At 50.8% G+C, this 22,070-nt stretch overlaps 7 protein-coding genes across 7 annotated transcripts; 2 read left to right on the top strand and 5 right to left on the bottom strand.

Moving 5' to 3' along the window:
* The first annotated feature begins 277 nt into the window (after positions 1-277).
* On the top strand, positions 278-2,926 carry FOBCDRAFT_49163 (tryptophan synthase beta subunit-like PLP-dependent enzyme). The gene is made up of 6 exons (XM_031188134.3): positions 278-416; positions 530-617; positions 677-747; positions 797-1,029; positions 1,082-1,991; positions 2,045-2,926. The coding sequence occupies exons 1-6, from the start codon at positions 369-371 to the stop codon at positions 2,846-2,848; spliced, it is 2,154 nt and encodes a 717-aa protein (XP_031035399.1). The 5' UTR covers positions 278-368; the 3' UTR covers positions 2,849-2,926.
* On the bottom strand, positions 2,721-3,913 carry FOBCDRAFT_49166 (mitochondrial 54S ribosomal protein YmL24/YmL14). Its single transcript, XM_031188135.3, has one exon. It carries the CDS (start codon positions 3,770-3,772, stop codon positions 3,005-3,007), a length of 768 nt encoding a protein of 255 aa, XP_031035400.2. The 5' UTR covers positions 3,773-3,913; the 3' UTR covers positions 2,721-3,004.
* A 230-nt stretch (positions 3,914-4,143) lies between these two features.
* On the top strand, positions 4,144-5,268 carry FOBCDRAFT_297374 (uncharacterized protein; the record flags this gene model as incomplete). The annotated part of the gene is made up of 2 exons (XM_031188133.2): positions 4,144-4,293; positions 4,354-5,268. The coding sequence occupies 2 exons, from the start codon at positions 4,144-4,146 to the stop codon at positions 5,266-5,268; spliced, it is 1,065 nt and encodes a 354-aa protein (XP_031035398.2).
* A 418-nt stretch (positions 5,269-5,686) lies between these two features.
* On the bottom strand, positions 5,687-7,355 carry FOBCDRAFT_297375 (pyridoxal phosphate-dependent transferase; the record flags this gene model as incomplete). The annotated part of the gene is made up of 6 exons (XM_059611911.1): positions 5,687-6,136; positions 6,194-6,843; positions 6,929-6,979; positions 7,095-7,104; positions 7,180-7,182; positions 7,245-7,355. 6 exons carry the CDS (start codon positions 7,353-7,355, stop codon positions 5,687-5,689), a joined length of 1,275 nt encoding a protein of 424 aa, XP_059465635.1.
* A 1,804-nt stretch (positions 7,356-9,159) lies between these two features.
* Positions 9,160-11,945, bottom strand: FOBCDRAFT_49182 (and other transporter-domain-containing protein). Its single transcript, XM_031188129.3, has 5 exons — positions 11,295-11,945; positions 11,084-11,175; positions 9,994-11,030; positions 9,802-9,892; positions 9,160-9,743 (listed from the first exon to the last, which is right to left on the bottom strand). Exons 1-5 carry the CDS (start codon positions 11,578-11,580, stop codon positions 9,519-9,521), a joined length of 1,731 nt encoding a protein of 576 aa, XP_031035394.2. The 5' UTR covers positions 11,581-11,945; the 3' UTR covers positions 9,160-9,518.
* A 1,211-nt stretch (positions 11,946-13,156) lies between these two features.
* On the bottom strand, positions 13,157-16,842 carry FOBCDRAFT_141743 (ASST-domain-containing protein; the record flags this gene model as incomplete). Its single annotated transcript, XM_059608131.1, has 5 exons — positions 13,157-14,559; positions 14,630-14,687; positions 15,250-15,378; positions 15,429-16,070; positions 16,123-16,842. The coding sequence occupies 5 exons, from the start codon at positions 16,840-16,842 to the stop codon at positions 13,157-13,159; spliced, it is 2,952 nt and encodes a 983-aa protein (XP_059465636.1).
* Positions 16,843-17,285: 443 nt separating this feature from the next.
* Positions 17,286-21,329, bottom strand: FOBCDRAFT_49192 (uncharacterized protein). The gene has a single exon (XM_031188126.3). It carries the CDS (start codon positions 21,224-21,226, stop codon positions 17,633-17,635), a length of 3,594 nt encoding a protein of 1,197 aa, XP_031035391.2. The 5' UTR covers positions 21,227-21,329; the 3' UTR covers positions 17,286-17,632.
* Positions 21,330-22,070: the final 741 nt, after the last annotated feature.

A 22,070-nucleotide genomic window follows, 5' to 3' on the forward strand; every position in this document is an offset into this window, starting at 1 on the left:
ATGATGCAAGGCCCTGAGATTGCAACCAAAGCTCCATCCAATGTCATGTTGATTGATTCCCCAATTAGGGAATTCCGGAGCCGAAGTGGGTGCTATGATGCTTGATGCAGGGCGGAGTGTGGGCGGAATATGCACCTGCGGGCGACTTGCATGTGCGGGAAGGAGCTAACGAGTCCAATGGCTCAACTGCAGGTGGCGGAACTCGTTCTTCCGGAATCGGTGGCGGAGAATGAGAATGCAGTCACCAACAAACAACCCTCGCCTCAATTCTTCCTTTCTTTCTTTAAAGATCACCACGTCCTCCCTAGGAATTTCCCCCTTTCAATCTCCATATCATTTCTAGGACCAGAGTCGATAATCAATTCGCTATGGACGCTATCAAACAGACTTTCAGGCGCTGCAAGGAGCAGAACAGGGTCAGTACACCAAATTCCCGTCATGACTGCCCCTCCGCGGGGTAAAACGGCGAGAATACCAACTTTTGCTGGAGGAACAAAGAAACTGACAATGACTCTTCTCTATTAAACAGTCTGCGCTGGTAACATATGTCACTGCTGGTTACCCCAAGCCCGAGGACACACCCAACATCCTCCTGGCTCTCGAGAAGGGTGGCGCCGGTAAGTTTTCCTCGGCTCAATGACGCCTGTGAACTGTACTAACCGAGTCGCAACTCTAGACGTTATCGAAGTCGGTGCGCCGTTCACCGACCCAATTGCCGATGGTCCTACGATCCAAACTGCCAACACGGTTCGTACAGCACCAATCGCTTCGATTAGACAGGAATTGACTGGTTTAGATCGCTCTCGAGAATGGCGTCACAATCGAGTCCACACTGGCGATGGTGAAGGAGGCCCGATCTCGCGGTCTCAAGGCCCCCGTTATGCTTATGGGATACTACAACCCTCTTCTAAGCTACGGTGAGGAGAAGCTGCTCCAGGACTGCCACTCCTCTGGTATCAATGGCTTCATCGTCGTCGACTTGCCTCCCGAGGAGGCTATTTCCTTCCGAAAGCTCTGCAACAAGGGCCGGTGAGTCAAAACGCCCAAATCGACCTGAGCACAATACTGATTCTATACATAGTCTCTCATATGTTCCTCTTATCGCTCCCGCTACATCAGATACCCGAATGAAGATTCTCTGCCAGCTCGCCGATTCATTCATCTACGTCGTTTCCCGCATGGGCGTCACTGGCGCTACCGGCACTCTTAACGCGAACCTTCCCGACCTTCTGGAGCGAGTGAAGAAGTACAGCGGCAACAAGCCCGCCGCTGTCGGTTTCGGTGTCAGCACTCGAGAGCACTTCCTAAGTGTCGCTACTTTGTCAGACGGTGTCGTCGTCGGCAGTCAGATCATCACCACCATCAAGAACGCCGCTCCCGGCCAGGCTCTTGCCGATGTCGAGAAGTACTGTGCCTACCTATCAGGTCGCGATTCCGATGAGAACACAAGAGAGGTCGGACTTGTTGAGGCTGTTGCTGGTGCTAAGGAGCCCAGCGGCGAGAACGTTACCGTCAGTGGTACTGTCACAGATGCCGATATCACTGCCGAGGAGGACAGCGCCCTGGTTGCTCAGCTCGCTGCTCTTCACGGCAAGATCCCCGAGCGATTTGGCGAGTTCGGTGGTCAGTACGTTCCTGAGAGTCTGATGGACTGCCTGTCACAACTGGAGGATGGATTCAATGCGATCAAGGACGACCCTTCTTTCTGGGAGGAGTACCGATCTTACTACGAGTACATGGGGCGACCTGGCCACTTGCACTTGGCTGAGCGACTCACTGAGCACGCTGGTGGTGCCAACATCTGGCTCAAGCGTGAGGATCTGAACCACACTGGTAGTCATAAGATCAACAACGCTCTGGGACAACTTCTCCTTGCTCGAAGACTCGGAAAGAAACGCATTATCGCTGAGACTGGTGCTGGTCAGCACGGTGTTGCTACCGCTACCGTTTGTGCCAAGTTTGGTATGGAGTGCACAGTTTACATGGGAGCTGTAAGTTTAAGCCTATTCGCTGATCTGAATATCGTCACTAATGCATTGAATAGGAGGACGTCCGACGACAGGCCCTCAACGTATTCCGTATGCGGCTTCTCGGCGCCAAGGTTGTTGCTGTCGAAGCTGGCAGCAAGACTCTTCGAGACGCTGTCAACGAGGCCCTCCGCGCTTGGGTCGTTGACTTGGATACTACCCACTACATCATCGGTTCTGCCATCGGACCTCACCCCTTCCCTACCATTGTCCGAACCTTCCAGTCAGTGATCGGTAACGAGACCAAGCAACAAATGCTCGAGAAGCGAGGCAAGCTTCCCGATGCTGTTGTGGCTTGTGTTGGTGGTGGCAGTAACGCTGTCGGCATGTTCTACCCCTTCGAGAATGAGCCTACTGTCAAACTTCTGGGTGTTGAGGCAGGTGGTGACGGTGTTGATACCGCCAGACATAGTGCTACTCTCACTGGTGGTTCCAAGGGTGTCTTACATGGTGTGAGGACATATGTTCTCCAGGACAAGCACGGTCAAATCACCGAGACACATTCCGTTTCCGCTGGTCTTGATTACCCCGGTGTCGGACCTGAGCTGAGCTCTTGGAAGGACAACGAGCGAGCCAAGTTCGTTGCTGCCACTGATGCTGAGGCATTCCTTGGCTTCAAACTCATGAGTCAGCTCGAGGGTATCATTCCTGCTCTTGAGACTGCTCACGGTATCTTTGGTGCCATTGAGCTTGCCAAGACAATGAAGAAGGGTGAGGATATTGTCATCTGCCTGAGTGGCCGTGGTGACAAGGACGTGCAGAGCGTCGCTGATGAGCTGCCCAAGTTGGGCCCCAAGATTGGTTGGGATCTCCGTTTCTAGATTAAAAGTGATACCATGTTTGGATTATGTAGCAACCATTGAAATGACAGCATGAACAAAAAAGTCTTTTCTATCGTGGCTCTGGCGGGTTGGTGATACAATGGTTGGAAGGCGTTGAAAATGGGGGGTTTTGGTACATATTATACATAAGACATTTTACACCGTAATCTTTTGCTCGCCTTGTGTCTTTCTGGCTTCCATCTCTGCATCGAGCTCCTTGAATAACAGGGCCTCGTCCTCATCTGACAGCTCTTGAATGCCCTCCAAATCAGCCAAATCCTCGTCACCCAACACAAACTCCTGCGCCAGAAGTTCGCCCAGCGTCGCTTGACTACGCTTGCTTAGGGGCCCCGGAGTAGCGAAATCGAGCGCATACTGAATAATATCATCCCGGTCCTCAATCTCCTTGGGCGGCATACCTAGAGCAATACGCTCCTCGTTAAACCGCTTCTGAATATCCTTGGACTGCATGAGTAGCCACCTCAAGTTCCAGCCACCGGGGCCAAGCTCCTTTATCCTGGCGGGCTTGCTCTTGAGAAGATATTCCTGGAGACCACCCTCTCGGCGGATGGTCTTGAGAACTCGGAGTGTGAGGCGGGTCTTGACGTTGGCTTGTATTGCGGGTAGCCTGAAGACCTTGACGTGAACGTTTGGACGCCAAAATCGACGGGCCTTGTTGTTGTACTTTTCCGCAACAGTGTTACCGAAACGAATTCTCGCTGAGCCGTATAGACCCTTGTTGGACTGCTTGTAGACTCTTCGCTCGCCATAGGGGTATGGGGGGATCAGACGGTTGGGCAGAAGATGTGACTTGATCGTCTTGGTCTGCTGAGGAAGAGTTGTGCTGAATAGTCGAGCGGGAGTCGCTGTTGATGATGAGACCAGGGCCCTCAGAGCCGGCCGAGCGGGGGCCCAGGATGCCATGATATTCGTTATCGAATCTCGGAGTGTGATTTTCTGGTTATATACGAGACATTGGTCTTCAATTGACGTCGAGGCGGGCGGAGATTTTCGAGCGCGGAGTGCCCCCTTCGAGATGCGCTGATCGTCGACGATATCAATGACCTTTTGGAGTTGAGATTTTTGGGCTGTCGTTGTTCGGAGGGGCGTGATGTTCCGGCGCCGGAGACGTGGGCCGTTTAACTTGAGGGAATTGCCCAATCAGGTGATTTCGTGGTGTCTTCGCGATGGGATCCACTACAGCTTCACTATCAACAAAGCAAACAATGAGTATTTGTTGACAGCGGGATCTGACCTGATCTGACCTGATCTGACCTGATCTGATCTGATATACGATGGCCATGTTTCCTCCTGTGGAAGACTCTGTTCTTCAGAATAATCCTGATTTTGCGAATCTCTATAGTAAACTTACTAATCTTGTACTTAATCCTGATGGATCGACTAAGGAGGATCCCAGAGCTAAAGAGCGAGCTGCAGTTCGAGAGGTGAGACTACTCCGTGGTTATCGTTTCAATAATGGTGTTGTATTCTGACTTGGGGTATAGGAACTCAACCGCAGGCGTCTTGTCTGCGCGAAACAACATCTCTTAACTCTCGCCATCTCATCAGCAACACCATCAAGCACACCGCCCGCAACAAGAGCTTCCTCCCGCCTACGAGCACCTCAAAATCAACAACCTACAGAATCAAGATCGCAATTACAGCAACAGCCTTCGCTTCCAGAACCTCTACTTGATCTTCTTCTCATCCTCCCTTCACTTCTCGACGCCAACAATCCGCCTCTTCCTCAAGATACCCTCCAGCTCCTATTCGCCCATCCTCCCCTTTCAGACCTTGAGACTCTCCTTCCAGCTCTTGCACCAGTCATCGCATCGAATTTACGGACCTGGGCATTAGGTCTTGCACGAATCGCTCATCCGTCTACGAATCCATCCTTTCTCCATCGACATATTGCTTCGCTGCCAGCTACCCTCACGTCCTGGCATTCTGACCTCACAGCTGCAGAAGCAGATCTGAGCACTCACCGGTTACGCTCCCTGGCCGCGTTGACAACTCTTCTTCAGTCCGCCAGCAATGCTTTGAGTCTTCTCGTCCGCGCTCTTGAAGTAAAGCACGGCGTTGTAGCCCGCAGTCTTGAGCTCCGCGCCGCAGATGTCGCCCTTCAAGCTCGTCGTCACGACGCCGATGCTGCTATAGCTGCTGCCTCTGTGCGCCGCGCGGTCTACACACCCGAAGCAATTGCTGCTCTGAAGAACTATGGCGCGCACTTGCGCGATGCTAGAATGCGAGGTGAGGAGCGCATTCGCGGTCTGCAGGCTGAGTTGGGAGAGTACGGCGTCGGTGTTGATGGCGGAGAGACAAAGGAGAGGAAGATGAGGGAGATGTCGAGGGTATATCGGGACATGGCGAGACAAATGGATGAAGTAAAAAGAGACCTGGACCGACTGAACCAGGGTTAACGAGGGGTGGTAATTGTGAGACACAATGTGTTTCAAACTATTCACGCTGTATGAAAGATAATGATGGCACAAGAGCGGCGCGAATTGCTAGCATAACTTAGACTTAATACCTACTTAGATCGAATGTATATATCTTCACATTTCCAAACTCAGTATGAGGTGCTGGAGAGGTAGCGAACGCATAGAACGTCTTCTATATAGGTTACTCGTACATGTATTTTCAGATTCTCTTCGTCTCGTCATTAGTTCTCCAAGTCTGATACTAGACTTGGACCCTAGACTTGGGGTATTTTCAATCCATCCGCCCCGACAGCTTTCATGGTCGTAGCTGTCTTTTTGCATCCAAGAGATCACTTTTCAAAGCAGTGTGATCACTGGACGCACATCCTTCTCATTTTATACTCTGGTCATTTCGTATTTAACCCTTGACCTTGTAGATGGCCTCGGCAAGACGACCAACGTTCTCAGAAGTGATACCAGCGACAGAGATACGGCCGTCCTTGGTAGCGTAGACGGAGAACTCCTCAGCAAGGCGAGTCATCTCCTCAGCAGTCAGACCGGTGTAGGCGAACATGCCGATCTGGCTGGTGATGTGAGACCAGTCGTGCTTGGAGCCGAGCTTCTCAAGGTTCTCCTTGAGGAGGGCACGCATGGTGATGATGCGGTCAGCCATCTGCTTGACCTCACCGAGCCACTGCTTGTAGAGAGTAGGGCTGTTGAGGATCTCGGAGGCGATGCGGGCACCGTGGATGGGAGGGTTGGAGTACAGAGGTCGGATGATGATCTTGAGCTGAGAGTCGACACGCTTCTTCTCGTCGGCATCGGCGCAGACAAGGGAGAAGGCACCAATACGCTCACCATAGAGACCCTATGAGATTGTTAGCTGGCTGTTTTTAGATAGCACATGTAAATTTGTTTAGCGTACCATGTTCTTGGCGAAAGACTGGCACAGGGCAATGTTGTGGCCCTGCTCAACGAAGTAGCGGACAGCGAAGGCATCCTTGTCGGTGTCACCGCTGGCAAAGCCCTGGTAAGCCATATCGAAGAAGGCGAAGTGACCCTTCTCCTTGACGACGTCAGAGATCTGCTTCCACTGCTCCTGGGTAGGGTCAACACCGGTAGGGTTGTGAGCGCAAGCGTGGAAAAGGAAGACACTGCCGTTGGGGGCACCCTTGACATCAGCAATCAGACCCTCGAAGTCAAGGCCGATGGTCTTCTTGTCGTAGTAGCGGTACTGCTCGACCTCAAGACCGGCATGGTTGAAGACGGCCTTGTGGTTAGCCCACGAGGGGGTAGGGATGTAGATCTTCTTCTCACCAGGGAAGAACTTCTGGAGGAAAGCAGCACCGACACGGAGGGCACCGGTACCAGAGATGGTCTGGGTGATGGTGATGCGATCAAGGGCGGGGTTGTTGGGACCGTAGGCCAGCTTGGCGGCGGCGGGAGGGAACTCAGGAACACCAGTGATTCCGGCGTACTCCTTGTTCAGCTTGGCATCGACGACCTTGAGCTCAGCCTCACGGACAGAGGGGAGAACGTAGGGCTTGCCAGCGTCGTCACGGTAGGCACCGACACCTGTATGGGATTCGGGTCAGAATGAGGTCGAGAAATAGCGAGAAACCTCCGCATTCGGATGGTGGGGGATGACGTCGCAACATACCCAGGTTGATCTTCTTGCTGTTTTTGTCGGCCTTGAAGGCTTCAGTGATACCTGGAGAGACAAGTTAATATCGATATTTATGGTGGTGAAGCGATTTGTCTTTGGCGCAAAACGCCCCGTATTCGGAGAAACGGAGCGCATCGCATAGAGCGGGCGTTGTACGTACCAAGAATGGCCTGTACAGAACCAAACAAGCAATTGATTAGCAACAGAAGCTCGCGCAAAGCTCAGAAATGGTTGATTCAGCTTACATCCTGTGAGAGGTTAGCATGAGATCATACAGGAGAGGTGCGCCGGCAGTGAGGGAGCTTCATACAGGAGGACCTTGAGGAACGTTAGCCCAGTGAGAGGCAGCGCGAATGGCAACCAGGTTGAACTGAGCAGGACGGGCAGCCCGGCGGCTGGCGACTCGGAGAGTGGACAGCATTGTGAAGGTGATGATGAGGGATGGATTGGTGACTGAAAGGAGGTTGAAGGAGGAGAAAGAGGAGGAGAATAAAAAAGCGTGGGAGGAGAAGTAGGATCACTTGAGGCGATCCTATCCTATGGCGGAGTGTGACTAGGCAAAGCGTGGTGTCTAACGTACATTTTGGCGATCGGGCCTCTTCGGAGCTGGGCTAGGGGACCTGTTGTCCAATCAGACGCTGGAAACGGGATCGAGACCCTTAATTTATGGGGGCTTCAAGCAGCTCCCACAGAATGAGCTCACCTTGATCAGGGCATTTCTCGGTGGGCTTCTCCTGCCCGTGAAATTCTAGTGGGGTTACCCCGGACATCGGCGTGTGAAGCATGGCAGTCACAGGCGCTCAAGCCACAATATTTTGATCCTTCCCGGGGTGTTTCTCTGCGATCTACTTGCCATGACTCTTGGCTAGAAAGAATGACTCTTTTAAGGATGATACAGACTCTAGAATTGTGAGTCAAAAGGTAGGAGAGTTGGTATAAGTTTAAACATGAACTACTCTAGTTTTGTCAACTGCCATTTAGGCTCTACAGGTAACAAGATATGCCAAGTTGGGGATAATATGTAAAGTCCTAGGCTTACCTAGTATGTAGCTGTGTAAGAACTGAAACCCGCCCTGTTGTTTGTTAGGGTCAAGGGCGTTCCTTCTTTCCTAAAGAAACGCCTCAAGCTGAGTGGTGCGCCTGAGGCGGTTCCAGGTTCTGTTTTTACCCTGTTGGGTCTTGTTCCTTTTGCCCATCATAATTCATTTCTAAATAAACACAACAATGAGCATGGTCCACCAATTTATCCAGAGTCGACAAGATCAAATTGTCGTTTCCACATCGAAAGGACGGATATTTTGTCACCAATTGCCTGCCGCTTCGGGATAGTATGATCTGAGTACAGAAGCTGGGACCCCAAAATCATCAAGGCCGCTTGAAACCCGGGATCTAGATGGATCCTTGTCAAGCAAATATGGACACATGCACGACGGTTCAAAGTAGCTTGCACATGTCAAGAGCCCGGTTCATCCGCATTCGATTTATCACTAGATAAAACCGGCATTCGATGATACTCTTTTCAACGGCCGGTACGAACCTTCTTATATTTATACTCTTCAACAGCAATTTCTATACCACCACTGGTACAAACCCATATATCTGCTGGAATCAGCTTATATATGAGGCCACCCCAAGAAAGGAGCGAGGAAAGAAAAGAAAGTTCCCATCAACCGCCGGCAACCGAATGCGACCCTGACCTGTTTCCAACGACTGTCGATTTATTCTCCAGCTGTCCGGTCGACTCCGGCCTCTTCACCGCGCGTCCCTTTCTGGGTCTTCCGCTGGGCCTGTCTGTAGCAGCGGGTCCGCTCTTAGGATACGGACAGGACAGCGCCCTTTGAAGCTCGAAGCCCATTGTCTCTCCGCTTGTCCAGATTCCGCTCCCACTACTGTCTTTATGCTCACTTTAGCCCTGACTGCGTCACCGAGCCCATGCCTCAGGTACCGGGCTCTACCTTTATGACACCCACAAACACGCGCATTTCCTCTGCACCGGTTCCGTCCTCGTGACCGGCCCGGTCCCGTGTATTCTACAACTGCAATACATATGCCGTTGCTGGATCATACAAGCTCCAGGCTGCGGTATATACTATCTTTACAGGAACCCACAAGGTAATTGAGCGCAGAAACGTCGATTGGTTTATGGGAGTGGCCATCCAAACATTTCAAACTGAAATTACCAAAACGTGGGGGCTTCAAACACCGGTCAATTTCACACCAAAAGAAATACAGCATCTACCAAGGGAATCATTAAGTCAATTATCGTGACGTCTTCTACTAAATCACATACTGGAGCCTCCCGTTTTTTGCAACTACATTTTGCAAGTCCATAAGGATATGGAACTTACTCCCAAACGCCAACGCCGATGTGATGCAAGTGCCAAGGCAAATGTCAATGCCGACCAAGATCCGAGATATCCCCTTAGCAAGATCTCTTCATCTTGCATGTGGCGCATTTCAGCTGAACATCTGATGCTTTGCTGGGATATTTGCAAGGTTGGAGTATAATCATCTCGACAACATTATTCATCTCTTGCACTGGGGTCAGAGTGCGTAGGGGGCTGAGCAGTTATAATCTGCCAACCTATGCTTTGTCGTGGACCTTCTCGGAGGGTGCGTCCGCGAGTTCTTCGTACCGATTCATGACATTCTCCTCCACGGTCTCATGGAATACATCCACCTCAGTAGACGCGAACTTCCTTGCGCTGATACCTCGCTCAAAAAGCACGTCGAGCTCCGCAAATGTGCGCCCACTTGGCTCTGGTAAGCGGAAGAAGGTGTAGATGATGCACAAGAAGCAAATACCGCCCTATTGTTCTCGTCAGTAACGAGGTGTATATGTTATGGAGTGACGAAGTGGCTCTTACCCAGAAGAATCCCGCATAATTACCCCAATCCCAGGCTGTGGGGTTTAGCATATAAGGAGTCAAAACGCTGTTGATAATGCCCACGACGTTGCTGTTGTCAAATGTGGTTAGCTCTCAGTAACAACAGTTTCATCATAGCTAAACGCTAACTGAGGACAGCGTCCCCTGTCTTTCACAATATTCGTGACTTACTAGAGGTTACGGCCAAGAACAACTGTCTTGATCTGCAAACGCCGAGATGACAATTCTCCCACAAGAGAATAGCATACAGTTCCAATGGTCAGCTGGTAGAACAGCGCCCATACAATCATCATACAGCCTGTGGCTAGCGATGATTGACTTCGATGAGCCTCGGGCACTAGACCAAGGAAACCCATGATGAGCAACATGGAACAAAGACCGCAGAGACCATAGAGAACTAAGGATCGTCTGCCAATACCCAAAGTCATAAGACCCCAAGCACCAAAAACTCCGGCCATATTGATGCCGTACTGGCCAAGGGCAAATGAATATGCCTTGTCGGCTGATAGTCCAGCCTGTTCAAGGAAGTAGGTGGAATAGTTGGAGAATGAATTGCCGCTTAGGTTCTGAATGGCCCAGATCATGCATACGATCTCGGTACGGCGAAGGTCGGTGCCCTTGAAGCAGTCCCAGTAACTTGCACCAGATGTGATCTTCTCTTCAAGGGCAGTTGTATGTACCATCATGGCGATAGTTTCGTCGGCGTCAAAGTCAGTCTCGCGGTCGAGACTGGTCAAGCGAAGTAATGCCTCCTTAGCATCCTGGGTGCGACCTCTTCGGACCAGCCACCACGGCGATTCGGGCGCAAAAAAGATGCCAATGAGGAGCGGCAAGGGCCACATCCACTGGAGAGCATATGGAATGCGGTACGCCCATTCATCGTCGCGCTTGAGCATGGCGTGAATGACGCCTATGCCGATCTCCTGGCCAAGGCCCCAGCAGAAGTTGACATACGTCGTCAAGTACCCACGCAGAGCAACAGGACAAACCTCAGATGCATAGGTGATGGTCAATGTTTGGAAGATACCCCACGGAATACCACAAAGTATCTCAGCAACAAGCAGGGTCTGAACGTTCTGAGCGGTAAAGAAGATGGTTGTGAAGCCAGCTACACAGACAAGACAGGCCATGACAGTGTAACGATAACCAAATCGTTCAGAGATCCATCCGTTAATGAAAAGACCAATGATCTCACCACAATGGGCTCCCTATGAATTGTTGATGAGCGAGTACACTGAGGACTTGTGGGCAGATGACTTACGTTACTCAGACCAGCTTGCCACGCAGCCGGTACCTGGTATTCTCCATCATCACCAAGGACGCCATACTTCTTGTTGAACTGCGGGAAGGCATCTGGTAGTAAGTGTTAGCGAGATGAACCTATAGCTTCGCTCACTATCAATGCTGACACCGCACGCCAGGCCTCTGATTGCAGTCACACACGAATGGCCAGGGGATCGGTCAACACATACAAAAGTTATTGACGAGAGAGATGTCATATCCCTCCATTACAATACATGTGGAGATGAGGATACTCCAGAAAATGGCCTTGGGATAGAGCTTGATGCCCTGGCGGAGGGTCATGGTACGCTCCTTGTGGGCAGCCGAACGGGCATGCTCGACGATGTTGATATGCGTCTTGCTGGGGTCGGTGTTGTCCTCAGCGGCCGAGTCCACGGCGGCCGTGTTTTCGGGGGTGTTCTTCGAAGGCGGGGCCGCTGCCGGGGCCGGCGTCACCATGTCTTGTTTGTCCGCCATGACTTCAGCTTCCTGAGTCTGGTCGTGAAGATGGGCTTATCAACCAATCAACACCTGACTTACAAAGCTGAAGACGACTGTTGGAGAGCACTGCAATGGACGGAGAGGGGCCAAGCAATACGATCAAACCTTTTCCAAATACGCTTGATGTGGTGATGAGGTGGAATGTTGAACAAAGTCATACGAGTATGAAGTTCAACGTGTGCGAGAAAGGTGACACTTCAGATGGACCACAAGGAGACACGAGAAAACAACAGAGAATCTGTGGGCGACAACAATGATAACCACTCTTCACTCACACACGACCTGCACCAGTACGTAGCAGCAACAGAGAACAAGCAGAGCAAAGCGCAGAGAGAGAGAAGCACAAGAAGAGAGAAAGTATGATAGAGTCTGAAAGGGACCTTTTCCTGGTAAAAAATGGATCCAATGGTCAACAACTTTTATTCTAGGGGCGGATGGTCGGATCAAAGCGGGACGAGCCATGCCAGACCAAGTATGGCAAAACCATTGAATAATGGAGTACGACTCCAGAGTCTGGAGCTCGCAATTTCTCCCTGTGGTCGTTGCATTTGCTAACAGATTGTCAGGGAGCTTGTGAGGCCACAGGCCAATGGCGCATGTCGAGGAACATTATCTGTCAAGCCCACCCTTGCTATTTTCAAGTGGGCCGATTGCTCTTTAACCACAGGAAGACACCTCGCGGTTCATGTCAGATCTGGTTCATTCGGATGTCTAAAGAAGGCATGGTTGAGCCATGAGACCAAGATGCATGCGGCCACAGTTGCGTCCTGAATACACTGCCTTGCTTCAAACAGAATGTTGATCATTGATGACAACGGCATTCAAGCTTATCTTTTCGAAAGTTACCAAGGGTGCGGAGCCTCATCTTGGCTAACCCTACTTGACTCCAATGCCCAGAAGCTAGAACAATCGGCAGCCATTTAGCGCCATTAAAACTTGCGAACCCCTGGAACTACCAGGATAATTGGGGAACTCTTTCAACGTCCGTGGTAGGACCGACAAATCTTCACCGTTCATTTCCATCCCTCGCTCAGTGGCGAGAGCGAATTCTGCCGGTTATCTTCATGATGTTAGTTGAAGTGCCGTGGAAGCCACAAAGTTTGTGTCGTCAAAACATGATTTGAGGCCAAGCAGTCACCAGCTCCAGTTCGTGGCATTGGAGTTACCCCAAAACTCCAAAGGAAATCACTGCTTGACCCCAATTGATACTACAGTCTTGAGGCCCTTACGGTCAGCTACTATTCGATAAAGCTAAGATTTCAAGACTCAGGCCAGTCTATAGCGAAACACAGTTGATCTTGAAATTTATACACATGCCAGGGTGTGACTGCTCTCAGTCACTACCTGGTCACGATAGTTCGTGCGGGGGCCGTAGTTGATCTATAAAGTTGCCAGCCATCTGGGGAAGAGGCGGGGACTTGCATGGGAATTGAGTGTCTGAGTTTTCTTACGTTATGAGTCAGGCTTTGTTGCCGTTGTTGGGTAGTGGTGATGCAGCTCTTATATACAATGCTACATGTGCCGATCGATATGCCTCGTCTGACTATTAGCCTCAATTCTTCTTCCACACGTCTCTCCACCACTCCTTCAGCCCATATGCTTTCTCCTGTGCTTCAACATGAACCTTGACATCGTCACCTCCAGTCAATGTCTCTAGCAAACCCGTCTGTTTGCCCGCTTGACCCCCTCCTCCCAAACTCCTCGCCGTTCCACCCGTTGCACGCTCCTGAATCTCTCGAGCCACTGTAGGCGCAACTTCAGCAAAGCACGCCTTGAGTTCTCGCTCAAGTGAAAAGTACGGCTTCTTTGCTAGATCCGGTGCCATCAAGTTATAGCTTCGTGTCAGGGCATTAAGACGCTCAATCGACAGCTTGTGATATGCCGCTTCAGTTTGCTCCCACGCTGAATCTCGAAACGGCCTTCCAACAACCGGCGAGGCAGCTTTAATCTCTTCCACTTGGCCATCGGTTTTCTTTCGTATAATTGGGTTATGCACCTCTTCCGCTGCAGCGTATTCTTCTGCTCTTCGAATCTGCTCCTGCAATGATCCTCCCCGTGAAGCGATCATCCTTGCTGCAAAGCGTCGCCAGTCGTTTCGGAGTCGAGCTCTAAAAATACCGAGCTGCTTGGCAAGTTCCTGCTGCTTCTCTATCCAGGGTGGAACGATGTCCTGTCTTTGAATCATTTTGTTCATGATATACTCCGTCGTATCGATAAAGGGGTTATCGGCGCGAGCATCACGCTCAACTCCCTTTCCGCGGGGAATATTCTTGAACTGTCCTCTCGCAATAGCGTTCTCGATGCGTTCATTCGCCAGTGCTGCAAGACCCGTGATAGAGTTTGGTAACGCTCGGGCTCCAGGCTCAAACCTCTCCCTCAACTCTTTTCTCCAAGCCTCTTTTTCATCTTCACTCATACCATTTTTGGCTTGTTGACCACCCATTCCGACATAGGTGTTCACCTTGTCCCTCGCTTTGGCTACTTTCTCTCCAGCTGATCGCCTCGGTTGCTTCTGTAGTCGCATATCAACCGGAGGGGGTTGAAACTTGCCCCTTAGGCCTGGAGCGAGAGGTTTCTTTGCATCATCGAGCATTCGAAGTACCGTATCTGCAGTGCTCTCTTCTCCTGTCCACGCCTGCGCTGAAGCGATATGCCGTGTCCCCTCGCCTGCCGTTGACGAGAGACTGGCCTCGGCAAAGGCGCTGGCATTTTCAGATTTAAAATTTGCATCTGCAATTTTGTTCAACAGTCTTTCCTTAAGCTCTTCCGAGAAACCGGCATCCTCAACGGCCCGACGTCCGGCTCTTCCACCGGTAAAGAGGGCTTCCTCTGTGGCTTCTTCCAACCGTCGAGCCAAGGGCCCAAGTTCCTTCTCCACAGTATTTTCACCACTCTCTTGTTCGCCTTTCTTTGCAGTTTTGTCTTGTTGTTGATCCTCTGTCTTGGATGCACCAGCTTGAGTTGTATAGTGAGCTGGTGGCAATGTTCTGGGTTGGCGAGAAACTTGTAGGCAACGCCGACATACAAAGGGCACCCGGCGTATAGGCACAGACATTTCGTGAGCCTTGAAGATCTATGAGAGACTAAGTTGAAGTATAGTACGAAATTGGAAATGTTGAAAAAGGATGAACTTGTATGAAATTGTGATGACGGCAATGAAGTTGATCAGTTGAGATTAGTCAGCCAGTCACCCTATACACACCATCATCGCCACTTCAGCCATCAACATATTATTAATTTGACTTGGAATAACTGTCTTTAGTAAAGCCCCTTATCTTTAAGAAAGTACCTGAATGTGCCCATACTATTGAATAGTTCGAATTGTCCTGCCGTGTAAAGACTCCGCCAGATATCGGCACCAAAAATGACCTTCTAACCTCGATTCACCACCAACTCAGGCTCAGCTTAGAAAAAATGACTGAAGGCAACAGCGAGTAGAAGGGCAAACACGGAGCTAACTGACGGTCTCGTATGAAACGCAAAGTCTCCTTCGTCTCCTTGGTTCTCACCGTGAGGATCATCCCTCGGTTCTCCATCGGGGGTGTTCGCCCTTACAATCCAGGTACTGCTGCTATTGCCGTGAAGCTCACCACTCGCAAGATCGACTGTGGCTGTTGAACCGAGGATCTTACCACTTTTACTTACACCGACAGCCCGTGCGGATCTAGGAAGTGGCAATGTTTCCAGGAGGATTTCTGTTTCAAAGCCAAATCGAGATGAATTTGCGAGAAGTCTCGGAGAAGAAGTGGCATTCTTGTCATCTTCACCAACGTACTACTGAAGAGTCAGTAACAGTCACGAGTAAGGGGTGTGTCTGAACGCACCACTTCCCATTGGTCAACCTGAGTATCGCCGTTCCAGGACACATAGATGGTAGCGTTTGTCGCCTCATTCCCTGGAAGCGCGGAAGCGATGGAAGGACCCCATGGAGGTCGGCCAATCCATTCCATCTTCCACGCGCGATACACAGATATATCAAGATCGGGGTCACCGTTAGTTTCATGTGGGATAACTCCTCGCTGAATATCCATGACAACTGTACCATTGGATGTATGCTCTGTAATCGCTGGGTTCGCTCCCCAGCCGACAAGGAAGTTGCCATTGTCAAGGCCCTGGACGCTGCCCCCTGAACCCGAGGAGATCTCCCGAGGATGATAAAATTCATGTAAAAGCCTGACTGTCATTTCCTCATAGTCAAGTTCCACAACAACACCACGAGAACAATTTTCTCCGCTACATGATCCGCTTGTGGTGGCTTGGTTGTCGAAGAAACTGATTTGACTCTCATTGCCCTGGACAAACTTTGCGTCATATTGATTTGCGAAGTTGGTTGCATTGCCGCCACTGAGGTCCTTGAATTGGTTGCGCTTTCCTCCGAGGACCCATCGTGGGTTCAGGCTATCCGCCTGGAGGAGGATGATTGCCGAAAGACTCCTTGATGAAACCAGGTAATGACCTTTCGAGGTCTGTTCCTGGTCAGTGCCTGGACGGTTGAGAAGCCAAGAAGGGGGCTCATACCTTCGACACACTGTCTATGTGAAACCAGTCGAAACCATCACCATGCATGAACGTCTTTTTGGGACTGTATTTGACCATGGTGTCGGTCAGGTTGACATGTGTGAAGGATCTCCACACGTTGGTAACCCTGTTGGTTTCGAGCTCGACTTCTTGAAAGATGGAATCGCTTAGCCAACCATCCATTTCACCCCCAAGAGCAGTCAAGTTGTATCTGACATCCTGGACAGCGGTCATCAGAGCTGTGCCCCCCTGAGTTGTGATCTCGAACTCATGGATACTGCCCTGTGTAGGCCCTAGGTTCTCGATCTCGACTGTCCATTTCTTCTGGTAGTTGGCATCAAAGGCATGACAGCGACCGCCCTCAATGAAAGTGAGATACTTGCCTCCGCTCTTCACTTGAGCACGAGCATCAAATGTTTTGGCGTATGAGATGTCAGCATATACGAGGCTGAGATCTTTGCTGGAGAAGATGGCAGGCCCTGATTTGTCGCCGTGTTCCATTGTCAAGAAGAGAAACCCTGAATCATCGACAAGATTGGGGTTGAAGGTACTGATTTGGAAGACAGGGGCTACTACGTCCGAGGACTTGAATTCCTGTGAGGGAAATTGACCGAGGAAGCCCTTATTGTATGCCTCCAAGTCATTCACTGGAGCGTCATCTGCGAGAGATAGAGTAGCTAACGAAGCAAGCGTCGCGACTTGCACCAAAAACGAAAGCATTTTTTTAGGAGACAAAAAGAGTGAGAACAGAAAGGAGAAAGAGATAGCTTAGAGAGGAGTTGCGAACAACGAAGCGAATGACAAGAGTTCCAAGAAAGCCTCAAAAGTGCTCCAAAGACGATTTTTCGAGAGTGTAGAAGGGAAGAGGATCAATCGTTGATATTGTCGGTGTAGGACGAGAGTTTCAAATGCCTCTCACAAGACAAGAGGGAAGTGAAGACGACATGAGATTTGCCGTTACCTCAAGGCAGTTGCACTGAACAGTTTCGTGCCTGCCCTTTCTGAGACGTGCAACTGTAACTTGAATATGAGAGGCAGGCAAGAGTCAAGACTTTTCCACGCCTCCCTTCCTGTGACATCTAGATGAAGGGAAGGAACAGTAAATAAAGTACTTGTCATGTCATAAAACGTCCCTTACGCCGAACACCAGACACCGCCGCAATGGTAGGATGAGTCGTTCCTTTTTGTACGCTCTGTTATATCTCTGATGATTAGTCTAGGTATGACTGAGACTCTCATCGTCCATAATTATATACAAACAACAACGCAAAAGCTATAAGTGCTTGTGTCCCCCATATATAGCTCCGCAACACCATTAATGACTTTTGTGCTCCTCCCTTCTGTTTTGTCCATGGCCGAGGCTCTTATATTCGAGGGCCTACGGCTCGCACCGGTGTCTACTGTGTATATCCAATCCCAATCCAAACTCCTCATGCCATGGTGTATCAGTTTGTTCCTTTTCCGTTGGTCGTATCTAGTCATTCATAAAACAACAACAGCGAATCATATCCTATATTCGCCCTCCTTCAAGAACTTCTCGTTCGAGAATCTCAATCTGGCCAGATTCCCCGGTGCGTCGTCGTTCCATGACCCAGCGCGTAGCTCCACTATCTTCCTCTTTGACGTATGATATACTATCAGCTGAGCCTTTGTGTCGATGGCCCATACCCGGACGCTTTGGAGCTGAGCCTGGCTCAACCATGCTAGCCCTGTTCGAAGTCTCCAGAGGGCTCACCATTGCCGACGCCGGCATGCTCTCAGCATCGGATATCGGAGAGATAGGGTTGTCATAAGACTTTGATGGGGGCCGGCTAATATTTAGAGGCGCTACCGGGACATCCCCTCTAACACTGGTGTCAAGTTTGGCCAGTGTCGGGACAGGAGGAGGAGACAAAGTCAAACCGGGAATGCCACCTGTCAAAGTCGGGCTTCCTGACGCGCTCACACTGTCCGAGTCATGACTAATGGTAGATAGGACCGAGTTCTTTCGAGTATGGAAGGTCGTTGGGCTCATAATACTCTGACCCCATGGTGAGCTAGATAGGTCACCTCTTTCTGACCGAGGGGACCCATTCTGGCTAGACACAAGACTGGCTTGAGAGCCACCCCAAGCCCTGGATCGAAGACGGAGTAGGGCAGACAATGTCATCTCGTCGCCACGATCACCCATTAGAGCAAGCTGAGCTAGACCAGGACTCTGCAGAGGTGTTCCGCTGAAGCCAGGCATACCAAGGCTCATGAACGAGTTTCTGTTGGAATACTCCGACCGCTCTGTGATAGGTGTCAAGTTCGGCTCCCTTGAGATCATGCGTCCACTTGTGCTGCGATCCAAGCCATTCTTGGGTCCGAAGAAGCCACCATTAGCATACTCAAACTCGGGTCCTTGTTGCTGGCCAGCTGGGGCAGAGTAGAAATTGAATTCCTGGCCATACCACCCATCGCAGTCATTAGCCAGAGCGCTTGCGTTGGCCTCAGCAATAATAGCATCGTCATCGAGCTCGAAATCGGCCATGTCTTCATAAGAGTCGTTGTAGCCACCGTAATCATCAAAGCTCTCATAGTCGTCCTGCCTAAAAGAATTATCGCGGTCTGGTGTATCAGGCGATTGGCTTGGCTCAGATAGAATGGTTTCATCAGCCGTTGGCGAAGAACTCCGTTGAAATTTGCCCGATGCTGCTGCCTTGTAAGTTGCGGCAGCGAGAGCAGCCTGGTAAGCCGCCATGGTACCACTGCTAGGAGGTGATGACGAAGGGACCATAGCTGAAGGGCCAGGAGGTGATTGAGGTTTGGGACTGTCGTGGGGAGCCTCAGGCTCGACAGGTTGCTTTTCCTCAACACTGAGTGATGTATGGGCCGTAGTCTTGGACATCTCTGAACCCGCAGAGAATGGCGCTGTCATATCCGACGATCGATTCGGCTCATCTTGATTCGCGGATCGTTGCAATGCATTCGCAAATGCTCCTGCGATCGGTCGACCGAATTGATCGGTATCATTGTTGTCAAATATCGACTCGTCAAAAGGGGTATCATCCCATTCTGGAGGGGCAGCAAGATCCTCAGCAAACTCGTTCCTCTCGAATTCCAGCATCCCATCATCATAATAGAGCTCCTCATCATTTAATTGGCGCCCTGTGTCAATTGGTGGCAAGTCTTGGTTCTTCTGGAATGCAGCCTCATTCTCCAGGCTGGGCACTCTCGGAACGTCCAGTCCTTGGATCCCCAGTCCACCTGCCTGCATCTCTTGATTCAGTTGTTGGTCGAGGGGGAGGTTGGGAGACAATTCTCCGAGTATATTCGGTGTGTATTGACTCATAGCATATCCGATCCGATTGCCTTCTGCATCCCTCGGGGTTGGCAAGAAGCCTGCGCTGCGTGGGCTTGTCAACGACGATGTAGGGCCCGATCGTTGAAAGACGAAGCCAGAGAAGTTCTCTTGATCGTTATCTGGATCAAGCTCATCGTCTTGGTCGTTAACCACGTTTCTGCCTAGCGTATTGTTTAGGTTGTTGTCGAGATGCCTGCCTATGGGGTTGTTCAGCGTGTTGTTCATGTTATTATCCAGATGGTTATCTATGTGGTCATTGAATTCACCGTTGAATCCGCCGTCGTCCATATCATCATAGTCATCACCGACCATAGGAATATCTTCCTCGAAACCATCGTCTTCCATCATTGCATCGTAATCGAAACCATCGTCATCAAAGTCATCAAAACGCGAGTCTCGAGCTGCAGCGGGTTCAGCCGTCTTCTTCTCGAGCTCTCGTTGTCGATGCCTGTCCTCAAGAAGCTTCTCTTGTTTTGCAGCGCCAATCATGTCAAAGCTAAACCTTGAGGAGGTACTCTTCATATGTCGAGGGATCGCAGAAGGGATGTCTTTGCCTGACAATCCAGACAGTGAGGGACCTCTCGATCTACCAGCCCGAGGTGAAGTAGATCTCTCATGGATGTATGCTTCTTCATCGATCAACCGTGATGCTTGAGGCGACCTTGGCTGAACCGAGATGGGAGCGTTGTCCTTGGGAGGCACGGGAGGCGCATCTGACAAGGCGAGGGCGGCCATCTCTGCTGCAGGGATTTGAGCAGCAGTAGATGCATTGCTTGGCGTCATCTTGAGGGCCCTGGAATCTTGGGAGTAAATAGACTCGGAAGCATTACTAGGCTCTCGCTGGGTTAAAGATGTGGCCGAGAGAGGAGTCTCATCTGCCTGATTGGCAGCTGGATTCAAAAACCTCTCTTGGGTGGGAAGGGGAGCGGAATTAGGGACTGGCGAGGCGAAAGGAGGCTGCACTGTTTCCCTGTTTGGGGTGTTCCTCTTGGGTCGCGGGGCACTGAAATCATGGACCCGAGTTCCCATGATACGAGGGTCATATATCGGATCCTCCCCGCGCCGAGCCAAGGGTAATGGGCGCAAGTCAGGAGCATGCTGGCTGTTCTTGCGCCTCATCAATAGAGTCGACATTGGTTTTTTAAGAAAAGGTAGCCCTTTTTTGGGCTTGGGGATTTCGGTGTTGCTTGTTGTCTGTGTAAGCGAGGGGAGTTCTGTAACCAGTCGGGTACCTGCAGGACGGCGACCGGTAGGCGCAGCGGCTGAGTGCTGAAGATCTGTAGGTGTACTGAAAGAGGATGCGGCTTTCGCATTCCTCAGAACTTGTGGCGATGGCCGCAAAGGAGCGTTATTTGAGGTCAATGATGGTTGAGATGCTGAATGTTGCCCATGTAGACTGGGTCCTTTTCCGTTGTCCGCAGTTTCAAGAGCCTGAGCTTCCAAATCCCGCTGATACTTTCTAAGAGCGACACCGCCAATGAATGATCCTTTGTTAGATGAGCTTTTGGAGTTGGGTTGCGGTCGAGGAGGATCTAGCGGGCTTGTGGCAGCATTTTGGCGGCTATCTCGTGATTTCCCAAGGTCCTCTGTGGTAACACGGGCTATGGGTGGTAGAGTGGGAGGCAATGCAGAAGGATTCGACGAGGTCGGTCGCAGTTCCGGAGAGAGTGCATCGGGAGAGAAAGGCACAGTGGATGTAGGCGAAGTAGGATTATTATCGGGAGTAGGCGAGGCAGGATTCGAGGGCCCTCGCCTGTGGAACCTCAGATGGGACAGCATACCGAAGAACCGGCTGAGGTCTGCGTCAATGAGAGTGAATCAAAATGTCGACGGCGGCTGGGTGGGGGGAGCGCTTCCGCGCTCGAGCTTGCGTAAGGGAACCGATACGTAGTGAGAAAAGGGCAGCGCATCCGTGGGGCAGCACCCGATGGTGTAGTGTAGGGCGAAGCAAACAGTAGGCGAAGGAGGCGATCGAGACGCGATCATGGCATGACTCAAGGGGTCGCAGTCGCAAGAGACAACGTAAACATAGTGGTCGATCGATAGGGTGTCTTGCTTGGGCTTTGGGCGTGAGAAGAGCCCGGGTATCGATAGTGGGCAGCAAGGGAGCGTAAGCTTGTTTCTAAATGCGCAGCGCAACGCAACGCAGCGATAGCCGAAGTATGTTTTTGGGTGAGGCTGGTGCTGATGCAGAGAGGCTCGGAGAATTCGGCGGTATAGTCGATGTAGATTGCCGCGATGGAAATGATGGGATGAGATGTTGTTGGGAGGAGGCTGAGGAGACAAAGTGACAACCTGACTAACTTAATGGACCTGACCCCGATGCGTGGTTGGTGACGGATTTACAGTTTCAAGGGACCCGATCCAAAAGCCTGGCAATGGCAAGACAAGGCAAGGATGAGTTGCATAAGCCACTCGAATACGACTCTGACGCGGCTTCTCAAGTCCAATCAGCAGAAAAACAATGATGTTCTTTCAAGAGAATATTTAAATCAACTGTATCATCAGTTGTTACAATCAACAAACTCAATGAGAGAACCAAGCAATTAACTTTGACAAGTAGGGCTTTTAGTTTAGTCCTACAGCGTTGTCGTCGGTAGTGGGGCCGGCTTCTGTTACAGCA

This window comes from Fusarium oxysporum, chromosome VIII, assembly GCF_013085055.1.
Source record: "Fusarium oxysporum Fo47 chromosome VIII, complete sequence".
Taxonomy (NCBI): Eukaryota; Fungi; Ascomycota; class Sordariomycetes; order Hypocreales; family Nectriaceae; genus Fusarium; species Fusarium oxysporum.

Excerpts from the sequence above, each read along its gene's own strand:
- FOBCDRAFT_49192 (XM_031188126.3), bottom strand. The coding sequence starts at position 21,226 with ATGCTGTCCCATCTGAGGTTCCACAGGCGAGGGCCCTCGAATCCTGCC.
- FOBCDRAFT_49163 (XM_031188134.3), top strand. The coding sequence starts at position 369 with ATGGACGCTATCAAACAGACTTTCAGGCGCTGCAAGGAGCAGAACAGG. Across the intron at positions 748-796 it reads CGATCCAAACTGCCAACACG|ATCGCTCTCGAGAATGGCGT; the intron begins GTTCGTACAGCA and ends TGACTGGTTTAG. Across the intron at positions 1,992-2,044 it reads GCACAGTTTACATGGGAGCT|GAGGACGTCCGACGACAGGC; the intron begins GTAAGTTTAAGC and ends TGCATTGAATAG.
- FOBCDRAFT_49166 (XM_031188135.3), bottom strand. The coding sequence starts at position 3,772 with ATGGCATCCTGGGCCCCCGCTCGGCCGGCTCTGAGGGCCCTGGTCTCA.
- FOBCDRAFT_49182 (XM_031188129.3), bottom strand. The coding sequence starts at position 11,580 with ATGGCGGACAAACAAGACATGGTGACGCCGGCCCCGGCAGCGGCCCCG. Across the intron at positions 11,031-11,083 it reads GGCAAGCTGGTCTGAGTAAC|GGAGCCCATTGTGGTGAGAT; the intron begins GTAAGTCATCTG and ends AACAATTCATAG. Across the intron at positions 9,744-9,801 it reads ATTATGCGGGATTCTTCTGG|GGCGGTATTTGCTTCTTGTG; the intron begins GTAAGAGCCACT and ends CGAGAACAATAG.